The sequence below is a fragment of the Falco peregrinus genome, chromosome 18 (genome assembly GCF_023634155.1).
Source record: "Falco peregrinus isolate bFalPer1 chromosome 18, bFalPer1.pri, whole genome shotgun sequence".
Taxonomy (NCBI): domain Eukaryota; kingdom Metazoa; phylum Chordata; class Aves; order Falconiformes; family Falconidae; genus Falco; species Falco peregrinus.
The window spans coordinates 1,026,274-1,045,543 of NC_073738.1; the positions used below are offsets into that span (position 1 = coordinate 1,026,274).

The window sequence follows — 19,270 nt, forward strand, 5'->3', positions numbered from 1 at the left end:
ACGCCCTTAATAACATGCTTTAATTATTCTTTGGCCCTGAAGTGATCAGGTAGTTGAACTATACAATCATTACAGGTCCCTTCCAGCTGAAAATATTCTATTCTGTTCTATTCTTTCCTATGCAATCCTACCTTATCCTATCCTATCCTGTCAGGGATGACTGGACTTCCAGAATGGGAGTTCACCTGTAGGTGAGCAAAGGCAGTGGGTTGATTGCTTTGATGATGTACAGCTGTGATCCTATAGCAGAGTGGTTAAATAGCTCTGAGGTGTGTGGGAGAGAGTGGGTGTCTGGATGAAGCAGAAGGATTGGGATGAGACAGAGGGAAGGAGCAGTGTGGTCTGGTCTGGTCTGGTCTGGTCTCTGGAGGATGAAGAAACAGTGCAGACTGTAGAGTTTGCCCAATGGTAAAGCTTTTTGCTGTTTGCTATTTTATTTGTGTTGTGCTATTTCCTGACTGCTGTAACTAAAATTTCAATGTTTACCCACATTTTCTCTGGCATGCTGCTCTCTGCCATGCTGATCTGTCACCTCTCCCTGACCAAGAAAAAGGTTGTTTTTTGTTTTAATTATGCTTTCAAGCTAAACCATACTTCTTCTGTCTCTGTAAAACACACATAAGGTTTGGTGGTGTGGGGCTGTGCCTGCAAAGTCAGAGCTGGGGCCAAAAAAGCTTCTCAGTACTCAGAGGAGTCGGAAAAAAGATTTCAAATACCTGTGTCCTGGTTTTGGCTGGGAAAGAGTTAATATTCTTCTTGGCAGCTGGTGCAGTACTGTTTTGAATTTGGGGTGAGAAAAATGTTGATAGCACATTGATGGTTTTGGTTGTTGTTACTTAATGTTTATATGAAGTCAAGGACTTGTCAGTTTCTCAGGCCCTGCTAGTGAGAAGGTCTGGAGGGGCACAGGAAACCGGGAGGGGACACAGCCAGGACAGCTGACTCCAACTGGCCAAAGGGTTGTTCCATACCATATGATGTCATGCTTGGTATACAAACTGGAAGGGGTGAGCCAGGGCCTGGGACCACTGCTTGGGGACTGGCTGGGTATCAGTCAGCAGGTGGTAAGCAACTGTATTGTGCATCGCTTCTTTTCTTTCCTCCATTCCCTTTGGATTTTGTTGCTCTCTCCTTCTTCCTCCTTTTCATTATAACCGTTAGTAGTAGTATTATAGGTTTTCTTTTATTTAAATTATTAAATTGTTCTAATCTCAACCCTCAAGTTTTGCATTCCTTTTCAATTCTCCTCCCCATTTCTCTGGGTGATGGGGGAGTGAGTGAGCAGCTGTGTGGTACTTAGTTAAAGGCTGGGGTTGAACCACAACAACATGCCACAGGTAAAGCAGTGTCAATTTGGGGAATCTTATAAAATTTCATTTCCTGCAAATCAAAACAAATATCTGGTCACTGAGCTGGAGGTACTTAAGGAGAATAAGGACCCAATTTAGAGAAAAGGATGTTGTGGGACACAATGTCAAAGACCTGATGCCAGAATGCAGGGCTTGTTCCCCACTGCCTTAGAAGGAGCTGACTATGTCTTCCTCAGCTCCAAGAAACAGTGACTGAGCATCAAGGGACTCGTTGTCCTGTCCCACCCTCCCCTTCCTCTGGGAATGGTGAATGATCTGCTTGTGTCCCCACCTTATCCTCCACCACCCAAGGAAATGCTTTTCTTCCTCAGCAGCTCGAGACAATGACACCCAGAAAGGATTACACTGAGGCAGAGGCTGCGATGCAGAAAGCTTTAATGACTCTGAAGCAGGAAATGAGTTCCCTTGTAGAGGAGGCTGCTGGTGGTGGGAGATCACCGGCAGCTGCCAGAAGTTTGTGCCCGTCACCCATGGTGGAGATCCCACAGAGCAGCCATCTGCCTGCCCCACAGATGGAGAGGGCTTAGCAGATCCCCCCAGTTGTCTCTGGGAGACTTACAGCCCAGACACACAGAAGACAGGAGATGGGAGAGAGTCAAGCAGGGGAAAGCAGACTTTGGCCATGTTTCAGAGACCCCAGCTCATGCTCAGCATCTCTGAAGTCAAGGGCCAGGAGCTCTGTCCTCAGTCTAGGTCTGGATTCCTGGGGGTCCTTGTCCGGGTTGTCACCAGTGGCTTTAGCAGGGGCGACACCTGCTGCCGCAGTAGCGGCTGGTGATGCAGGAGAGGTCAAAGCCCCCGGAGTTGATGGGCACTCCCTCACAGCTGAGGATGCTGCCAACAGCAGCGGAGGTGGAGGAGCCCACAACGGTGTTCTGCGGGAAGGAGCTGAGGATGGGGCCGGGCAGGGTCACCACCACGGGGGAGGGCTCGATGACGACGGTGGAGTTCTGGCACTGCCTGACACAGGGCTCGTTGCAGCTGTTGGCCAGCGGGGTCGGGCCGCAGGGCCGGCAGGGCATGCACGGGTTGCAGCAGGACATGGCTTGGGGCTGGAGGTGCACCTGGAGGGAGGAAGCAGAGCACAGGGACAGGTGAGGAGCAGTCTGCCACGAGTCCATCACCCCACTGTGAGCTCTTCAAAGACAGCTGCTGAGCTGCGGGGTAGAAACTGAGCAGAGGAGTTTCATGGCCTCATCCAGACACAGTTTGGCAAAGTACCACCATGCCCAGCCGAGCTGCTGCCTATCTCTTCAAGTAACAGCTCCCTCAGCCAAGCGCTAGGCCTTTGCCCTTCTCCCCCTCCCATGACAAGCAGCACCACAACCCAGCATCAGGTGGAGGATCACGCATCTGCGTGGCCACAGAAGGACATGGCGAAAGCGCTTCGGACTCACCTGGTTCCCAAGGAGAACGAGGAGAGAGAAGTGGATGAGAGAGCGAGGAGCTGCGCTGGCTTTTATACTGGCCCTGACCTGCCCCAGGCCCACAGGTGGCTTCTGCGGAAGTGGCAATTTTCAAAGCTGCTCATGAGGTGAATGGAAAACATCCCAGCTAACAACATGGGCTGGGTGGCTGTTGTCCTGGATGCTGCCTTCTCATTTCCTGGCTAATTCCCTCACAGAGGCTTCCTCTGGGTGCGGGGACTGGGAGGTCCCAGGTGTCCAGGGCAGGAACGTGTTGGCATCAGGGTGCAGTGCACCCGAGTGTTGCTGGCCTGGGGCACGCTGGTGGGGTTGCCTCGGGCTGCGTTGACAGGAAGGGGCCCAGCTGCTCCCAGCCCTATAATCCTTGGCTGGTGACCCAAGGGCTTCCCTGCCTGAGGACATGCTGCGCCTTTCTTTTTGCTTCCCTCCCAACAGGATAAGGACAGCTTCCCTGTGTGGGCTGCCTGATGCTCCCCCAAGCCCTGAGGGAGTACTTGAGAGCCCCTTTTAGCCCCCACCCTCGAATACCACAGAGGTGCACGTCATGGCTTCCACAGAGTGCATCAGGTGGTGGGACTGGCTGATCCAGAGGTTTGGAGCTAGACAATATGTAGAAAGATAGAGTTATTACTTTCTATCAGGCATTACTTCTCTAAATGAAACTTGTTTAAACTTGAAACTTTACAGGCAGAAAGATGATATCTTTTTTGCGACCTGAGCATAGTAAGAAAATCCAAGTGATAAGGCTGGTTTTAAATTCTTTGTGGGGAATATTTGGACAGAGACCCAACCTCCTTGACGTTAACATTGTAAAACAACCAGATGAGTATCATGGTTACCTCTTTTCTCCAGCTTATGGAGAAAGTCTTTTTTTGGTGCTTTTATTGATGAAGATACAGCCACGGTCTCGTGGAACCACACCAAGGGTACGTGACCCTGGAGTGTACAATACTAACATTTCTGTAGCTTGCTTCACAACAGGGTATGCACACCTAGAGCTTTACAATCTCTCAGGTGCCCTGCAAAACCATTCCCTTTATCTTGTCACAGCCTCTGTGATATCTGTGAGTCATCTGGGGTGCTGGGACCCCCTTGCCCAGTGAGTTGATGGGCAAGTGTCTGCCAGATAAGCATATCATGGAGTTTGTGTCATTGGGCCCTAAATCTTACTGCTGCTTGCAGTCTAAAGAAAAGGGTAATTTCAAGGTTAAATGCATCACTTTAAGTGCAACAGAGGAAAGATCAATTTTGAGGCACTGAGGGATCTTGTGTTGTATTACAGTGCAAATCTAGACAGTCACAACCTTAAAAAGGTTCTGATAGACCAGTGCTGTATCACCAGGAACAAGCAGAAGTGTGCAATAGATACCAAGGCCCCTTTGGAACATGCAGGAGGTAGTCTATGACAAAACAGTAATGACTGAAAATTTAAAAGCCTCTTTTATGAGCATGCACTGAAAGCACCCTTTTCTGCTCTCCTGGAAAGGCATAGCAACTGTAGGGAATTTGTAAAAAGTCTTCTGGAGCATCACAGAATGGTTGAGGTTGGAAGGGACCACTAGAAGTGACCTTGCCCAACCACACTTCTGAAGCAGGGTCACCTAGAGCAGGTTGCCCAGAATTATGTCTTGATGGCTCTTGAATCCCTTCAAGGAGGGAAACTCCACAACCTCTCTGGACAACCTGTTCCAGTGTTCAGTCACCATTACAGGAAAAAAGCGTTTTCAGACAGCCTCCTGTGTTTCAGCCTGTGCCCATCACCCATGGCACTGTCATGGGGCACCACTGAGAAGTTGTCTTTGCACCTTGCCTTCAGTTACTTATTTATACAGTGTATTGTGTTTACATGACAAGGTTTTGGCAGTGGAGGGGATTCCAGAGGTGGCTTCTGTGAGAAGATGCTAGAAGCCATTCCTGTGTTGGATGGACCCAGTTCCAGCTAGCTCCAAGAAAGACCCATCTGCGGCCAAAGATGAGCCAATCAGTGATGTTGCTAGCATTTCTCTGATAACATATTTAAGAAGAGGTAATAAATTGTTGTGCAACATCACCTGGGAGAGAGGTAAGAATAGGTGAGAGGAAACAATTATGCAGACACCAAGGTCAGTGAAGGAGGGGGAGGTGGCATCAGAGCTCCAGGTGCTGGAGCAGATTTCCCTGCAGCCTGTGGTAGAGACCATGGTGATGCAGGTTGTCCTGCTGTAGCCTATGGAGGTCCACAGTGAAGTAGATATCCACCCTGGAGACCACAGAGGACCTCCTACCAGAGCAGGTAGATGTACCTTGAAGGAAGCTGTGAGCCCATTGAGAGCTGGAACAGGTTCCTGGCAGGAATGTGGTCCCACAGGGCACCCGTGCTGGAGAAGTCTGTTCCTGGAGGACTGCACCCCATGGAAGGGAGCCACACTGCAACAAGTTCATGAAAAACTGCAGCCTGTAGGAAGGACTGACATTAGAGAAGTTTGTGAAGGACTGTCTCCTGTGGGTGGGACCCCATGCTGGGGCTGGGGAAAAGCATGAGAGGGAAGGACCATCAGAGACAACATGTGACGAACTGACTGCACCTCATCATTGCCTGTCACCCTGCACCCCTTGAGGGGAGGAGGTAGAGAAGTCAAAAATGAAATTGAGCCCTGGAAGAAGGGAGGGTTGTGGGTAATGTGGATTTAGATTTGTTTGTATTTTTCATTATCCTGCTCTAATTTTGATTGGAAATAAATTCTTGAATATAGAGGAATTCTAGAGGAATGAAGGCAGGTTAATTAACATTGATAATGTACAGCTGTGGGCTGGCTTCAGGGGTGGTGGGTTGGCTGATATGGATAATGTGCAGCCGGCTAGTTTGGGTAGTGCTGTGACAGCTGGGCTGAACGGAGGAGGAGCAGTGTGGCCTGGCATCTGGAGGAAGGAGAAACATCACGGACAGTAGAATCTGACCCATGGTAAAGCCTTGTTGTGGCCTGCTAGCCTGCCTGTGCTGTGACGCTCCAAGTTGACTCTGTGCTGCCAGCAATGGTAACTGCTAAGTGATTTCCCTGTCCTTATCTCAACCCATGGGCTTTCCATTGTATCTTGTGCCCCTACCCAGCTGAGGAGTGATAGAGAACCTTAGTGGGCACCTGGCAGCCAGCCAAGGTCAATCCACCACACATTATGAAGATCTCTCCTGAGCTTTCTGTTCTCTAGGGTAACCAGTTACAGTTCTCTCAGCCTTGCCTCATAGCAGAGATGCTCCAGTCCCTTAAATTATCTTTATGACCCTTCATTGACTCTTTCTACTGCATCCATATCTCCATTGTACTAAGGAGCCCAGAACTGGAAACAATACCACAGGTGTTCTCTCATTGGTGCTGAGGGAAAGGATCACCTGCTGGTAACAGTCCTCCTAACGTAGTCCAGGTCATTGTTAGTCGTCTTTTAGGAAAGGGTCCATTTCTGGCTCATGATCAACTTGGTGTCCAGCAGGATAACCCAGGTAATTTTCTGCAAAGCTGTGTTCCAGTTGATCAGCCCCCAGCACAGAGGAATGACCCTGTCCTCCACCCTGCTCCTGTGGTGCTGGCAGTCTGTGGGGTCTGTGTAAGGGCAAGCCCCCGCACCGCAGGGTCCCCAAGCCTGCCGATGTGGGAAGGACTTGTGTAGAGGAATGAAGGCAGTGGGTTGATTAACATTATGTGCAGCTGTGGCCTTGCTGCAGAGGCAGTGGGTTGGTTGACATGGACGATGTGCAGCTGTAGCTCATACCCACAAAATGGTTAAATAGCCCTGAGGAGTGTGGGAGGAGGAGGCTGGATGGAGGAGGCAGCGGTGCTGGAGAAGGAAGAACCCAAATGTAGCAGAGAGAAGGAGCAGTGTGGTCTGGCCTCAGGAGGGTGGAGAAACAGCACAGACAGTAGACTCTAACCCACGGTAAAGCCTTGTTGCAGCTTGCCAGCTTGCTTGTGCTGCGACAGACTTGGCCTGTGCATGGGGAGCTGCGATGCTGCATGAAGTACAAGGGCACGCCAGCCCCGGAGCTCAGGGAATGCTGATGGAGCTTGGTGCCTGGGGGAAGGCACCCCACCCCACGCTCCAGCATGTGCCCCATGGTTGGGCTGGTGCCAACACTCTGACATTCGGGCACAGCTCGGGGATCCTGCTGAGTGCAGAGTCAAATCCCACTGCCATGTCTCTGCAGAGCTGGGGGCATCTCCTCTCACGCAGCACCTTTCTAGAGCAGAGGCCACTTGTGGGACTGTAGAGTTTCTGGGACTGTAGAGTTTCTGGGCCTGAAGAAAGCTGCTCCTTGCTAGGAGGAAAAAAGGCACCAAAGAGCACCCATGTGTGGTTGGTCACCAGTCAGTGTCATAAGGCTGTTTTCACCCAAAGGGGAGCTGGGTTCACCAGGACAGGGGACTCTAGCACAAGGCCTGCTGCAGCTGGTAGCTACGCTAACTTGTGAGCTCCTCAGCCCTACACACGTGGGCTACAGAAGGGCTGTGGCAGACACTGTGCTGAAGGGTGACAGGGCTGCATGGGGAAGTTGTCCCTGCTGCCCATGTGCAGGCAGGCTGACCATGGCCCCTAGATCAGGTGATGGAGGGAAGGAGCAGGTGCAGTAGGGAGTGTGGGCCATCCCCAAAGCTATTCACCCATTCCCAGTTCCTGCCACCCTTTGGCAACTTCTTCTTCTGAGCCTCCTTGCCCAGCAGAGCTACCTCCAAAACAAGAGAAGCACTCTTCCCCAAGGCTTTACTGACATCCCCAGGACCTCCCACGTGCCCACAGTTCTTCTCTGGAGGACAGCAGTTGTCAGGAGTTCTCTTATTCACCAGTTCCAAGGGGATATTTCTGAGAAGAGCCACAGCAAGGAAGGAGTGATAGCTGTTGGGTGAAGATTAACTAGGCTCCTCTTTGTCAGCTTCAAGAGGCAGTGCCTGAAAGAGGACTCGTTGCATTCTGTTCCACCATCCAATGCCTCTAGGAGTGATGAAGGGTCCCCCTGTGCCCCCACCTGTTTCCCCTTCAAAGCAATGTCCCTCCCTCGGCAGTCAATGTGCAGATGAAAGACAACCAAAAGGACACAGACACAGTTGCAGAAAATTTTTAATGAGTCTAAAGAGGGAAAGGAGATCTGTCCAAGTGGAGACCACCAGTGCAGGGAGGAGCAGAAGCAGCCAAGAATCTGTTTGCCTTTTCCTGCAGCAGAGTTCCCACAGCGTATCCGTTGGCCAGCATGGCAAAGGGAGACAGGCTGGCAGGTCACTCCAAGCTGCTTTCTGGGGTCCTCACAGCAGGCTTTGAGGGCAGCACAAGACAAGAAAGAAGAGAGAGAAAAAGTCCAAGTGGAAGAGAGGAAAGGTAGACGTTGGCCATGTTTTCAGAGAGCCCAGGGTGACACATTTCAGGCTGCCCTTGCAGGACAAGCCTGAGATGATCAGCTGCTCTTAAAACAATGGCACAAAGTTTGATCCTTTGTCCAGCATCGTGTTTCTGGGTTCCTGGGAGTCCTTATCCAAGGCCGTTGCCAGCACCTTTAGCAGGGGCGACATCTGCTGCCGCAGTAGCGGCTGGTGATGCAGGAGAGGTCAAAGCCCCCGGAGTTGATGGGCACTCCCTCACAGCTGAGGATGCTGCCAACGGCAGCGGAGGTGGAGGAGCCCACAACGGTGTTCTGCGGGAAGGAGCTGAGGATGGGGCCGGGCAGGGTCACCACCACTGGAGAAGGCTCGATGACAACGACAGAGTCCTGGCACTGCCTGCAACAGGGCTCGTTGCAGCTGTTGGCCAGCGGGGTCGGGCCGCAGGGCTGGCAGGGCTGGCACGGGTTGCAGCAGGACATGGCTTGGGGCTGGAGGTGCACCTGGGAGAGAGGGCAGGGAGGAAGCAAAACATGGGGATGCATGAGGAGCAGCCTGTCACCAAACCATGGGGGAGCCAAAGAACATGCAGGGCCGGAGGAGGAGGCTGTGCAGCGATGTATGAGGGTTCCTTGGCCTCATCCTGCCAGGGCCCAAAAAGAGCCACCAGGACCTATGTGGCTACTGCCTAACCCCTGTGACCAGAAGCCACTTCAGGACAGTCCTAGCCTCCCTCCATGCCTAACCTTCTCCCCACTTCCCTCCCCATGACAAGCAGCCCCTAGACCTGGCACAGAACAAAGTCGGCACCAGCTGAGAGGTCCGCTGAGGTGAGAGCTTTGAGAGACAGCAGAGAAGGAGAAGGGGCTTGAGACTCACCTGACTCCCAGGGAGAAGGAGGCAAGAGAAGTGGATGAGGGAGCGAGGAGCTGGGCTGGCTTTTATCATGGACCTTCAGTGCCCCAGGCTGCCAGAGGCATCCCTTGTGGAGGTGATTATTTTCTGACAAGCTCATCTTGAATGCAAAGCATCCCAGCTAATGCTGGGGGCCGTGTCCTGGCTTCCGGAATTGCTGCCTTTCCATTTCCTGGGCACATTCCCCGGTCAAGGCATCTTTGGCGTGACAGGATGAGAGACCCCAGCATTTCCTGTGCAAAACATGCCAGCGTGGGCAGGGGACTCATCTCACGTGCTGGAGGAGTCTGGTAAAGGTCAATGATGTCAGCCTGCGTCACTGCTTTGGGGCTTTTTGTGGCCCTGCTGGCAAGAAGTGTCTCAGTTCCTGTGTTTGACCCTGTCCTGCCTACCACTGCTCCCAGTAAAATTCTGCTTGCCTGTTTTTCCTCCTTTTCTGCACCAGGGAGAGGGTTTGGGCACGTCTGGGGCGTTTTCCTTCACCTGAGTGCTCTAGTCTTGCTGTGGTCATCCCCAGATGTCCATGGCAGAGTCCACGATTGGTTGTGTTCCTGTACGTGTTCTTTTGTTATGTGCACTCGTGTGCAGCTGGGTCTGTGTGAATGCACGTGGGTGCAGAAATGTCTGCGTGATTCCATGTTGATGTGCATGAGTGTGTGTGTCTCCCTCCTCAGGAGGGATTGTTCTGCTCACAGCAGCGGCATTCTCCACTGCTCTGTCAATGAGCTCCACAGAGTAGCCAGAGTCAGGAGGACCCTGACTGCACACGAACCATAACAGAACAAACCTGGCAGAGAATTGTCCCCAGCACAGGCACTGAAATGCTTTCTCCAGCCTCAGTGAGCTGTCCCAGACATTTTCCCAAATGCCACCGAGAAAGAGAGCACAGCTGACAAGGGTGGGCATCAGCCTGACCTTGGGCACTGGTGCCTGGGCCAAATTCAGGTGCACACAAGAGAGCCACCTCCAGAAGCACCACTGCTTCCAGAAGGGAGGAGTAGATGTTCAGTCCAGACTCAGTCATCCCATTTGGAGAGCTCTACACCCAGGTGAAATCAACCCCACACTGCTCACAAAGGTGTGTCTGCCATGTGGATGCATCTTCCCTATGAAATGGTCACATGGACTCCCTTCACTGTCAGTGCACAGCAAGAAGAGTTTGGAGAATGATTCAGCTATTCTGAAATGAAAGTCATATGAAGGCAGAAAGCAAGTGCCCTTTGGAAGTGCTAATGTCCTCCCGGCGTGTGTACAGAGAGACTTGTGACCCAGCCAGCCTTGCACAGCTCTGCAGTTTGGGGACTTTGCCAGCCCCATTAAAGTGTTTCCACAACAAAGCCCGAAATGGGTGGAACTATGGACTGTTGAAAATTGATGTGGGGTTTTAGATGTGGAAATACCCTGACACATCTAGCATGAAGCACAGCAATTTGCGTATTTTTAATAAAAAATTAAAAAGTTCTTTCAGAGACTGGATAGAGGAAAGAAGGGGAATGTAAATTTTATTGATGGTCTTATGCTAGAAATAATGACTATAGGTAGAGATATCAGACATTGTCAAATTTTATCATGAGCCAGAGTAGGATTCAATGAAACAGCCACAAGAGTGGGGCATAGATACACCCAGAAAATATCAAACTAAACAGAAAAATACAAACCTATTTCCTAAAGCAATGAGGCAGCTGCTGGGACTTCTTTAGGGGATTCAGATGAATCCCTGAAAAAATGGAGCACATAGCAAACTGCAATACAAACCTGTGGGAGGATCACTCCTCCAGTGTTCTATCAGAGGAGTGTTTCTGGATGGGGTTTGTGACCTTTTGCAAGCGCTGGTCTTTAGAGCACTGGGAGGCATTCAAGGTTTACCCAGGAATGAACAGGGGGAGATGGAAGCATTAGCCTTGAGGCTCAGCCCAGCCTAAGATGAGCTTACTGGGGAACTGGTGGCTTCTCACTGCCTGAGTTGCCCAGGTGCACTTACACTTTGGTGAGGAACTTCTGCAGGGCAGAAGTCGTGGGAGGGAGAGGGTGAATCTCTTTGCTCCCACTGAAGCCTGTTGAAAAGCCACTTCATTTCTTCTGGAAAGCCCGACCCAGAGCTTGCTTCACTTCTTTGTTCCTGAGTGTGTAAATGAAGGGGTTCAACAAAGGGGTTACAACTGTGTTGAAAGTATTCACGAGTTTGTTCAGATCCAGGGATTTCTGGGCTGATGGCTTGACGTACAGGAACATGGTGGAGCCATACCAGATCATGACGACACTGAGATGGGCAGAGCAAGTGGAAAAGGCCTTTTTCCGGCCATGGGCTGAGTGGATCCTCAGGATGGAGGAGATGATGTATATGTAGGAGACCAGGGTGACCACACAGGAGGCCACCACAACAATTAAGGAGACAAGGAAGGTTGCCAGCTCCACGGGCCATGTGTCACTGCAGGAGAGGGCAAGGCAGGAATCTATATCACAGAGGAAATGATTGATGACATTTGGCCCACAGAATGTCAGCCTGGATGTCAGAAAGGCCAGCACTGAGATGGCCAGAAAGCCTCCCAGCCAGGAGCTGAGTGCCAGCCGAGTAGAGAGGACGCTGTTCATGAGGGAGCTGTATCTCAAGGGGTAGCATATGGCTAAATAGCGATCATATGCCATCACAGACAGGAGAAAACACTCAGTGGAGCCTAGAGAGAGAAGAAACAACAGCTGGAGGATGCAAGCACTGAAGGAGATAGTCTGGCTACTCCCCAGCATGACTCCTATGGCTTTGGGAACAGCACCCGTAGTGTACCAGATCTCCAGAAAGGAGAGATTACAGAGGAAAAAGTACATTGGGGTATGGAGGTTACTGTTCATCCAGATGAGGGCTATGATGGATGCATTGCCTATTACTGTCAGGCAGTACATCAGTGCAAATGCCACCACAAGGGAGATCCGGGAATGCCACATGCCCGGGAAGCCAAGAAGGATGAATTCTTCCACACCTGTTCCGTTTGCAGTGGGCCTTGACGTGTTGAGGTTCATCTGCAAAGACAAATTTTCTGTGAGCATTTGCATGCCTGTGCTATCCTTCAGGTGCTACTGGTAGCGAAACAAAGCCATCATCCCTGAAAAAGCAGTCAGTGCAGAGCACGGGAAAACAGCATCTACTCTAAGTTAAAATTGCCAGGGAAATCCTTCCCCCAGAAACACCTTTGGGCAACTGGTCTGACCCTGAAGGTCAGGGTTCGCCAAATGAACCTGGATAATTGTTTATCCATGCCTCAGTGGCTTAAGACAAAGTCCTCTGAGCTGAATCCCATCCTCTAGGATGGTAGCTCTGCTGAGAAGGCAGCTGAACTGAGGGGTTTTATCTATGCCCTCCCTGCAAACAAGGGAGGATTCTTGATCAGTTGTTTAGGGGAGAACTGATCTCATCCTCAGGTAGGTATCTAAGACAGATGGAGTTGAACCATCACCCAAAGGATTCCTTTCTCTCCTTTCTTCCTCCTCAGGAACTTACATCCCAGAAATCTCATGTGGCTAAAGAGCAGAGAAATCCCCCTTAATCTGGCTCTCCTTAAGTGTGCAAGGCACTGGAAGTCTAAGCTGTATGACTTAGGCAGGCTTCACTCACCAGCTCAGCCATGGAAATGATCCAAACAACATGTCTTCATGGACCATCCTTCAGATGAAGCCATGGTCCCCTTGGCTGAGGGAGAGCATTGGGAAGAGGTTGATTTATTTGGGGGAGCTCTGAATGCCGTGATGTCAAAGGAATGTCCACCTGTGCATGGACAGGTCTCACCTTGCCAACTCACTTCAAGCTGCATGCAACTGCCTGGGGTTGCTTCCTCTCCATCCACCTTGTAGGTACTGACAGCTTGTGCTGCTGATCTTCTTCTCCCCTTCACAGCCATCACTGCACTTCCACGAGGAGCTTTGTGTGCACACACAGTGGAAAGCCTCTGCAGTTTGTTTCCATCTAGTGAGAGCATACATCAGAGAGTCACCAGCATCATTAGCATAGGAACATCCCCACACCCACCTCATTAACACACTGAAGCTCAAACTGGCTAGACCTGGGAGACGTTTGCTGTTTTCCTTCTGTGGCCCACAGGGAGTTTGACCTCTGGGGGATCTTAGGGGCTTGTGGAGATGGATAATGCTCCCTCTTCACACAGGCCAATTAAAGGCCAGCAGTGCAATTCTCTGGAGTGGCTCTCGGGCAGGGTGTTTGCCTCCTGCCCGCAGCTGTGGTATGTGAGTCTTGTCAGTAACTCGGTGATCTCTTGTGTACCCATTTGCTGATGCACAGGAGATGTCTGAAACAGCCATGTCCTGAAAGACTGGAAATGTCAAGTATTTGGTGCTGAACAGTAACAGGGGCTTGAAACCCCCAGGGTGAGAGATAACTAAAGGCGACTATGGGACACATGAATACTGAGAGAGTAAGTTCCAGGGATTCACCTACCTCGTTGCAGAGCCTCTAACTGCTGTTAAAGCCTAAGTCTTCAGTCCTCATTGAACTGATCTAGGTAAAGATCTAAGCGCAAAGTCAGAGCGGAGATGAGGAGGGGGGAATTGATCTCCCTTCCCTCCAAAGCAGGTGTCTCTGGGTGAGCTCCACTGATCATCAGTGGAGAGAAACAGGCACTGTCAAAACTTGGCTCTCTCCTGGCTCACACCATGCCCTGGCTATGCATTCCTCCTGCATTTCTGCATTGCCAGAGCTTCCTTTTCCCTCTCTTGATCTCAGAGCCTTCTGAGAGGACAGGGAATCAGGAGCAGGATGAAACACCTTTGCAGCAGTTCCCAGGTTCCTCACACTGTTGGCAGTGTTCTGGAGCCAGCTCTGAAGGGCCAGGCACCACAGGTGTTCCCCACAGACTCCAGGCAATGCAGCAGTGGAGACCAGAGACCTGGGTGAAAGCACAACTCTCCTCTGGTGTTAACGTTGTGGGAAGTAATTGGCATTATTTTGCTGTGGCATCCACACTGATCTGAGGTCCCCTATCCCAGCCAACACTAGGACAAATGACAAGACACTACCAAAGAGAGAGACACCTTCCAGGCCACCTGCACCTACCAGACTGCTAACTTTTATGGCTTGTTCTAGTACCAGGAAAAGAAAGGCCAAGCCCCACGGCATGTGTTCTGTCAGGCAGTAGCTGGCCCCAAGATCTCAATGGGGGAGCAGTCCACCATGCAGAAGCAGGCAGCATGCCCACCAGGAGAAGAGCTGGCCTGCGGGAAGCTGCTTCATGCCTGGGGGAAGGCCAGGGGCCACAGGGCACAGACCACTGTGAGTCACCATAGCCCTGCCCATCTGTGTATCTGCTGTGCTGTGCTGGGAACTATTTGTGGGACAGAGGGTATATAGGTGACCTGCCCTTGCTATCCTTGCCCTTGGATGCAGGCCATGCCCCATCATTATTGGGGCAGGTGGGAGGATAAGGAGGAGAAGGTCTTGGACTCTAGTAAATGCTTTTTCTTACTCTATCCCCACTCCTGCATCCTTTGCAGTAATCTTCTCACTGAGTTTCTTCTCTCAACACAAAGCTACTCAGACTATGAGGAACTCCATTCTTCACAGACTTCTGAGCTGCTGACCGCTCATGTGCTCCAGCAGCATCAGGATCCTCACTGAGGGACAGCAGTGGCTGGGCTCCCCATCTGCAGGACGTGCTCTGAGGCCAAGGGGCTGTGTCTGAGCAGAGATGCCATAACACAGACCCTGATTGCCAATGGCTTTCAAGAAGCTGACTATGTCTTCCTCAGCTCCAAGAAACAGTGACTGAGCATCAAGGGACTCGTTGTCCTGTCCCACCCTCCCCTTCCTCTGGGAATGGTGAATGATCTGCTTGTGTCCCCACCTTATCCTCCACCACCCAAGGAAATGCTTTTCTTCCTCAGCAGCTCGAGACAATGACACCCAGAAAGGATTACACTGAGGCAGAGGCTGCGATGCAGAAAGCTTTAATGACTCTGAAGCAGGAAATGAGTTCCCTTGTAGAGGAGGCTGCTGGTGGTGGGAGATCACCGGCAGCTGCCAGAAGTTTGTGCCCGTCACCCATGGTGGAGATCCCACAGAGCAGCCATCTGCCTGCCCCACAGATGGAGAGGGCTTAGCAGATCCCCCCAGTTGTCTCTGGGAGACTTACAGCCCAGACACACAGAAGACAGGAGATGGGAGAGAGTCAAGCAGGGAAAGCAGACTTTGGCCATGTTTCAGAGACCCCAGCTCATGCTCAGCATCTCTGAAGTCAAGGGCCAGGAGCTCTGTCCTCAGTCTAGGTCTGGATTCCTGGGGGTCCTTGTCCGGGTTGTCACCAGTGGCTTTAGCAGGGGCGACACCTGCTGCCGCAGTAGCGGCTGGTGATGCAGGAGAGGTCAAAGCCCCCGGAGTTGATGGGCACTCCCTCACAGCTGAGGATGCTGCCAACGGCAGCGGAGGTGGAGGAGCCCACAACGGTGTTCTGCGGGAAGGAGCTGAGGATGGGGCCGGGCAGGGTCACCACCACGGGGGAGGGCTCGATGACGACGGTGGAGTTCTGGCACTGCCTGACACAGGGCTCGTTGCAGCTGTTGGCCAGCGGGGTCGGGCCGCAGGGCCGGCAGGGCATGCACGGGTTGCAGCAGGACATGGCTTGGGGCTGGAGGTGCACCTGGAGGGAGGAAGCAGAGCACAGGGACAGGTGAGGAGCAGTCTGCCACGAGTCCATCACCCCACTGTGAGCTCTTCAAAGACAGCTGCTGAGCTGCGGGGTAGAAACTGAGCAGAAGAGTTTCATGGCCTCATCCAGACACAGTTTGGCAAAGTACCACCATGCCCAGCCGAGCTGCTGCCTATCTCTTCAAGTAACAGCTCCCTCAGCCAAGCGCTAGGCCTTTGCCCTTCTCCCCCTCCCATGACAAGCAGCACCACAACCCAGCATCAGGTGGAGGATCACGCATCTGCGTGGCCACAGAAGGACATGGCGAAAGCGCTTCGGACTCACCTGGTTCCCAAGGAGAACGAGGAGAGAGAAGTGGATGAGAGAGCGAGGAGCTGCGCTGGCTTTTATACTGGCCCTGACCTGCCCCAGGCCCACAGGTGGCTTCTGCGGAAGTGGCAATTTTCAAAGCTGCTCATGAGGTGAATGGAAAACATCCCAGCTAACAACATGGGCTGGGTGGCTGTTGTCCTGGATGCTGCCTTCTCATTTCCTGGCTAATTCCCTCACAGAGGCTTCCTCTGGGTGCGGGGACTGGGAGGTCCCAGGTGTCCAGGGCAGGAACGTGTTGGCATCAGGGTGCAGTGCACCCGAGTGTTGCTGGCCTGGGGCACGCTGGTGGGGTTGCCTCGGGCTGCGTTGACAGGAAGGGGCCCAGCTGCTCCCAGCCCTATAATCCTTGGCTGGTGACCCAAGGGCTTCCCTGCCTGAGGATGTGCCATGTCATTCTCTTTCCCTCTCTTCCTCTGTCCCACCCTACTTGCCCCAGTGCTCATTTGTGGTCATCTTCCCAGCCATCTGGGCTGCAGTGGTGGATTTCATTCTCTTCCTCCTCAAGCTTTCCATATGCCTTTTAAATATCTCAAAGGAGGAAAGCCCAGAAGCTCTCTGGGCAATGACAGTCCTTGGTCCCCTTCACCAGTTTAAAAAAGAGTTTGCTGATATTTAAGACTGAGCTTTCTGTGTTTCAGCCTGTGCCCATTGCCTGTGGTCCTGTCGCTGGGAGTTTCTAAGACGGGACTGGCTATTTTCTTTGCACTATGTATTGATTTTGCATGGCAAGGTTTTGGTAATACGGGGAGCCACAGGGGAGACTTCTGTGAGAAGCTGCTAGAAGTTTTCCCCATGTCCAACAGAGCCAATGCCAGCCGGCTCCAAGACGGATCCACCACTGACCACGCTGAGCCCATCAGCGATGGTGGTTGTGCCTCTGCGATAGCTTATTTAAGAAGGGATAAAAAAACCTACTCCTGTGGAACAGCCACCAGAGGACAGGAGTGAGAACATGTGAGAGAAAGAACCCTGCAGACACCAAGGTCAGTGAAGAAAGGGAAGGAGGAGGTGCTTCAGGTGCCAGATCAGAGATTCCCTGGCAGCCTGTGATGAAGACCATGGTGCGGCAGGCTGTCCCCCTCAGCCCATGTAGGTTAATGGTGGAGCAGATACCCACCCACAGCCCGTGGAGGACCCCACGCTGGAACAGGGGGATACCCGAAGGATGCTGTGTCCCCATGGAAAGCCCATGCTGGAGCAAGCCCCTGGTAGGACCTGTGACCCCGCAAAGAGAAGCCCACCCTGGAGTGGGTTTGCTGGCAAGGGACCCACACTGAAGCAGTCTGTTCCCAGAGGATGGAACCCCATGGAAGGGATTCAAGCTGGAACATTTAGTGAAGAACTTATGTTGGAGAAGTTCATGGAGGAATGTCTCCCATGGGAGGGACTCCATGCTGTAGCAAGGGAAGGTCATGAGAGGAAGGAGCAGCAGAGGCAATGTGTGATGAGCAGACCACAATCCTCACTGCCCAGCACTCTGTGCTGCTCAAGGAGGCGAGGAGGTATAGAACATCGGGAGTGAAGTTGAGCTTGGGAAGAAGGGAAGGGTGGGGGGAAGGTGTTTTAAGATTTGGTATTATTTCTCATTATCCTACCCTGACTGGATTGGCAACAAATTAAATTAATTTCCCCAAGTCGAGTCTGTTTTGACTGTGGCAGTAATTGCTGAGTGATCTCCCTGTCCTCATCTTGATCCACAAGTCTTTCATTATATTTTCTCTCCTCCGTCCAGCTGAAGAGGGGTAGTGACAGAGTGGCTTGGTGGGCACCTGGCGTTCAGCCAGGGTCAACCCACCACACCCTCCCTTCAGGTATTTATATAAGTTGGTAAGATCCCCCCTGAGCCCTCTCTTTGGTGTTGAACAGTCCCAGCTCTCTCAGCCTTTCCTCACAGGAGAGATGCTCTAGTTCATTCATCATCCTTGTGCCCCTTCTTCGGATTCTTTCCAGTAGTTCCATAGCTCCCTTGTACTGGGGAGGATAGAACTGGAACCAGTACTCCAGGAGTGGCCTCATCAGTGCTGAGTAGAGAGGAACCATCATGTTCCTCAACTTTCTGGCAACACTCCTCCCAGGGCAGCCCAGAACACCACTGGCTTTCTTTGAGGCAAGGGGACATTGCTGGCCCATTGTCAAGTTGGGGCCCAGCAGGACAACCCAGGTCATTCTCTGCAAATCTGCTTTACAGCTGGACAGTGCTCAGTACATACTGGTGCATGGGGTTGCTCCTCCCCTGGTGCAGGACTTTGGCTCCTCTGAGCCCATTTTGCCAGCCTGTTGAGGTCCCTCTGAATGGCAGCAAGATCCTCTGCTCTGCATGGGGCGTTTTGTAAAGCAGGGATAGACTATGTGAAAAAAATTTATCTGGTGCCTGGAAATTAGCTCAAGCAGCTACAGGTCCTGCCATTACCCAGAGAAACCATGAGGGCTGATGTGGTCCACTCTGTGGATGCTGAAATAGGGTACATTCTCCAGAAACCAGGTTTGATGGCCTATGAGATAGCTAGGGTCTATACAGCTCTGGAGTCCACCATGCACAAAAGACATGGTCCTGTTGGAGTAGGTGCGGAGGAGGCCACAAAAATGATCAGAAAGGTGGAACCTTTCCTATGAGGAAAGGCGGAGAGAGGTGGCATTGTTCAGCCTGGAGAAGAAAAGACTCTGGGGAGACCTTATTGTAGCCTTTCAGTACTTAGAGGGGGCTTGCAAGAAAGATGGGGACAAACTTTTCAGCAGGACCTGTTGCAATAAGACAAGGGGTAACATTTTTAAGCTAGGAGAGGATAGATTCAGACTAGCTATCAGGAAGAGATTTTTTAAATAAGGCCAGTGAAACGCTGGCACAGGTTGCCCAGGAAGGTGGCGGATGCTTCATCCCTGGAAACATTCAAGGTCTGCTTGGACAGGGCACTGAGCAACCTCATCTATTGAAGATGCCCTTGCTCATTACAGGGGGGTTGGACTAGATGACGTTTAAAGGTCCTTTCCAACGCAAACTATTCTATGATTCCATGACTTGATGAATCCTTTGCTTCAAGAGGCAGTGCCTGAAAGAGGACTCGTTGCATTCTGTTCCACCATCCAATGCCTCTAGGAGTGATGAAGGGTCCCCCTGTGCCCCCACCTGTTTCCCCTTCAAAGCAATGTCCCTCCCTCGGCAGTCAATGTGCAGATGAAAGACAACCAAAAGGACACAGACA

At 51.8% G+C, this 19,270-nt stretch overlaps 3 protein-coding genes and 1 pseudogene across 3 annotated transcripts; all 4 read right to left on the minus strand.

The window, feature by feature from the left end:
- Positions 1–1,980: 1,980 nt before the first annotated feature.
- LOC129782647 (feather keratin Cos1-1/Cos1-3/Cos2-1) lies at positions 1,981–3,239 on the minus strand. Its single transcript, XM_055790053.1, has one exon. The coding sequence runs from the start codon at positions 2,489–2,491 to the stop codon at positions 2,108–2,110; it is 384 nt and encodes a 127-aa protein (XP_055646028.1). The 5' UTR covers positions 2,492–3,239; the 3' UTR covers positions 1,981–2,107.
- Positions 3,240–7,866: 4,627 nt separating this feature from the next.
- Positions 7,867–9,780, minus strand: LOC129782644 (feather keratin Cos1-1/Cos1-3/Cos2-1-like; annotated as a pseudogene).
- Positions 9,781–11,121: 1,341 nt separating this feature from the next.
- LOC101919594 (olfactory receptor 6F1) lies at positions 11,122–13,033 on the minus strand. Its single transcript, XM_005236576.3, is given in 3 exon segments — positions 11,122–12,083; positions 12,663–12,733; positions 12,843–13,033. Coding segments are annotated over 3 exon segments (1,074 nt in total). The 5' UTR covers positions 12,884–13,033.
- Positions 13,034–15,078: 2,045 nt separating this feature from the next.
- Positions 15,079–18,113, minus strand: LOC129782672 (uncharacterized). The gene is made up of 3 exons (XM_055790099.1): positions 17,916–18,113; positions 16,023–16,124; positions 15,079–15,689 (listed from the first exon to the last, which is right to left on the minus strand). Exons 1-3 carry the CDS (start codon positions 18,111–18,113, stop codon positions 15,363–15,365), a joined length of 627 nt encoding a protein of 208 aa, XP_055646074.1. The 3' UTR covers positions 15,079–15,362.
- Between the last annotated feature and the right edge of the window lie 1,157 nt (positions 18,114–19,270).

Coding starts and splice junctions, on each gene's coding strand:
- LOC129782672 (XM_055790099.1), bottom strand. CDS start 18,113: ATGATGGTTCCTCTCTACTCAGCACTGATGAGGCCACTCCTGGAGTAC. Junction 16,125..17,915: donor TGTTCAACACCAAAGAGAGG/GCTCAGGGGGGA, acceptor CCACTTCCGCAG/AAGCCACCTGTGGGCCTGGG. Junction 15,690..16,022: donor TCGTTCTCCTTGGGAACCAG/GTGAGTCCGAAG, acceptor TCCTCCCTCCAG/GTGCACCTCCAGCCCCAAGC.
- LOC129782647 (XM_055790053.1), bottom strand. CDS start 2,491: ATGGACTCGTGGCAGACTGCTCCTCACCTGTCCCTGTGCTCTGCTTCC.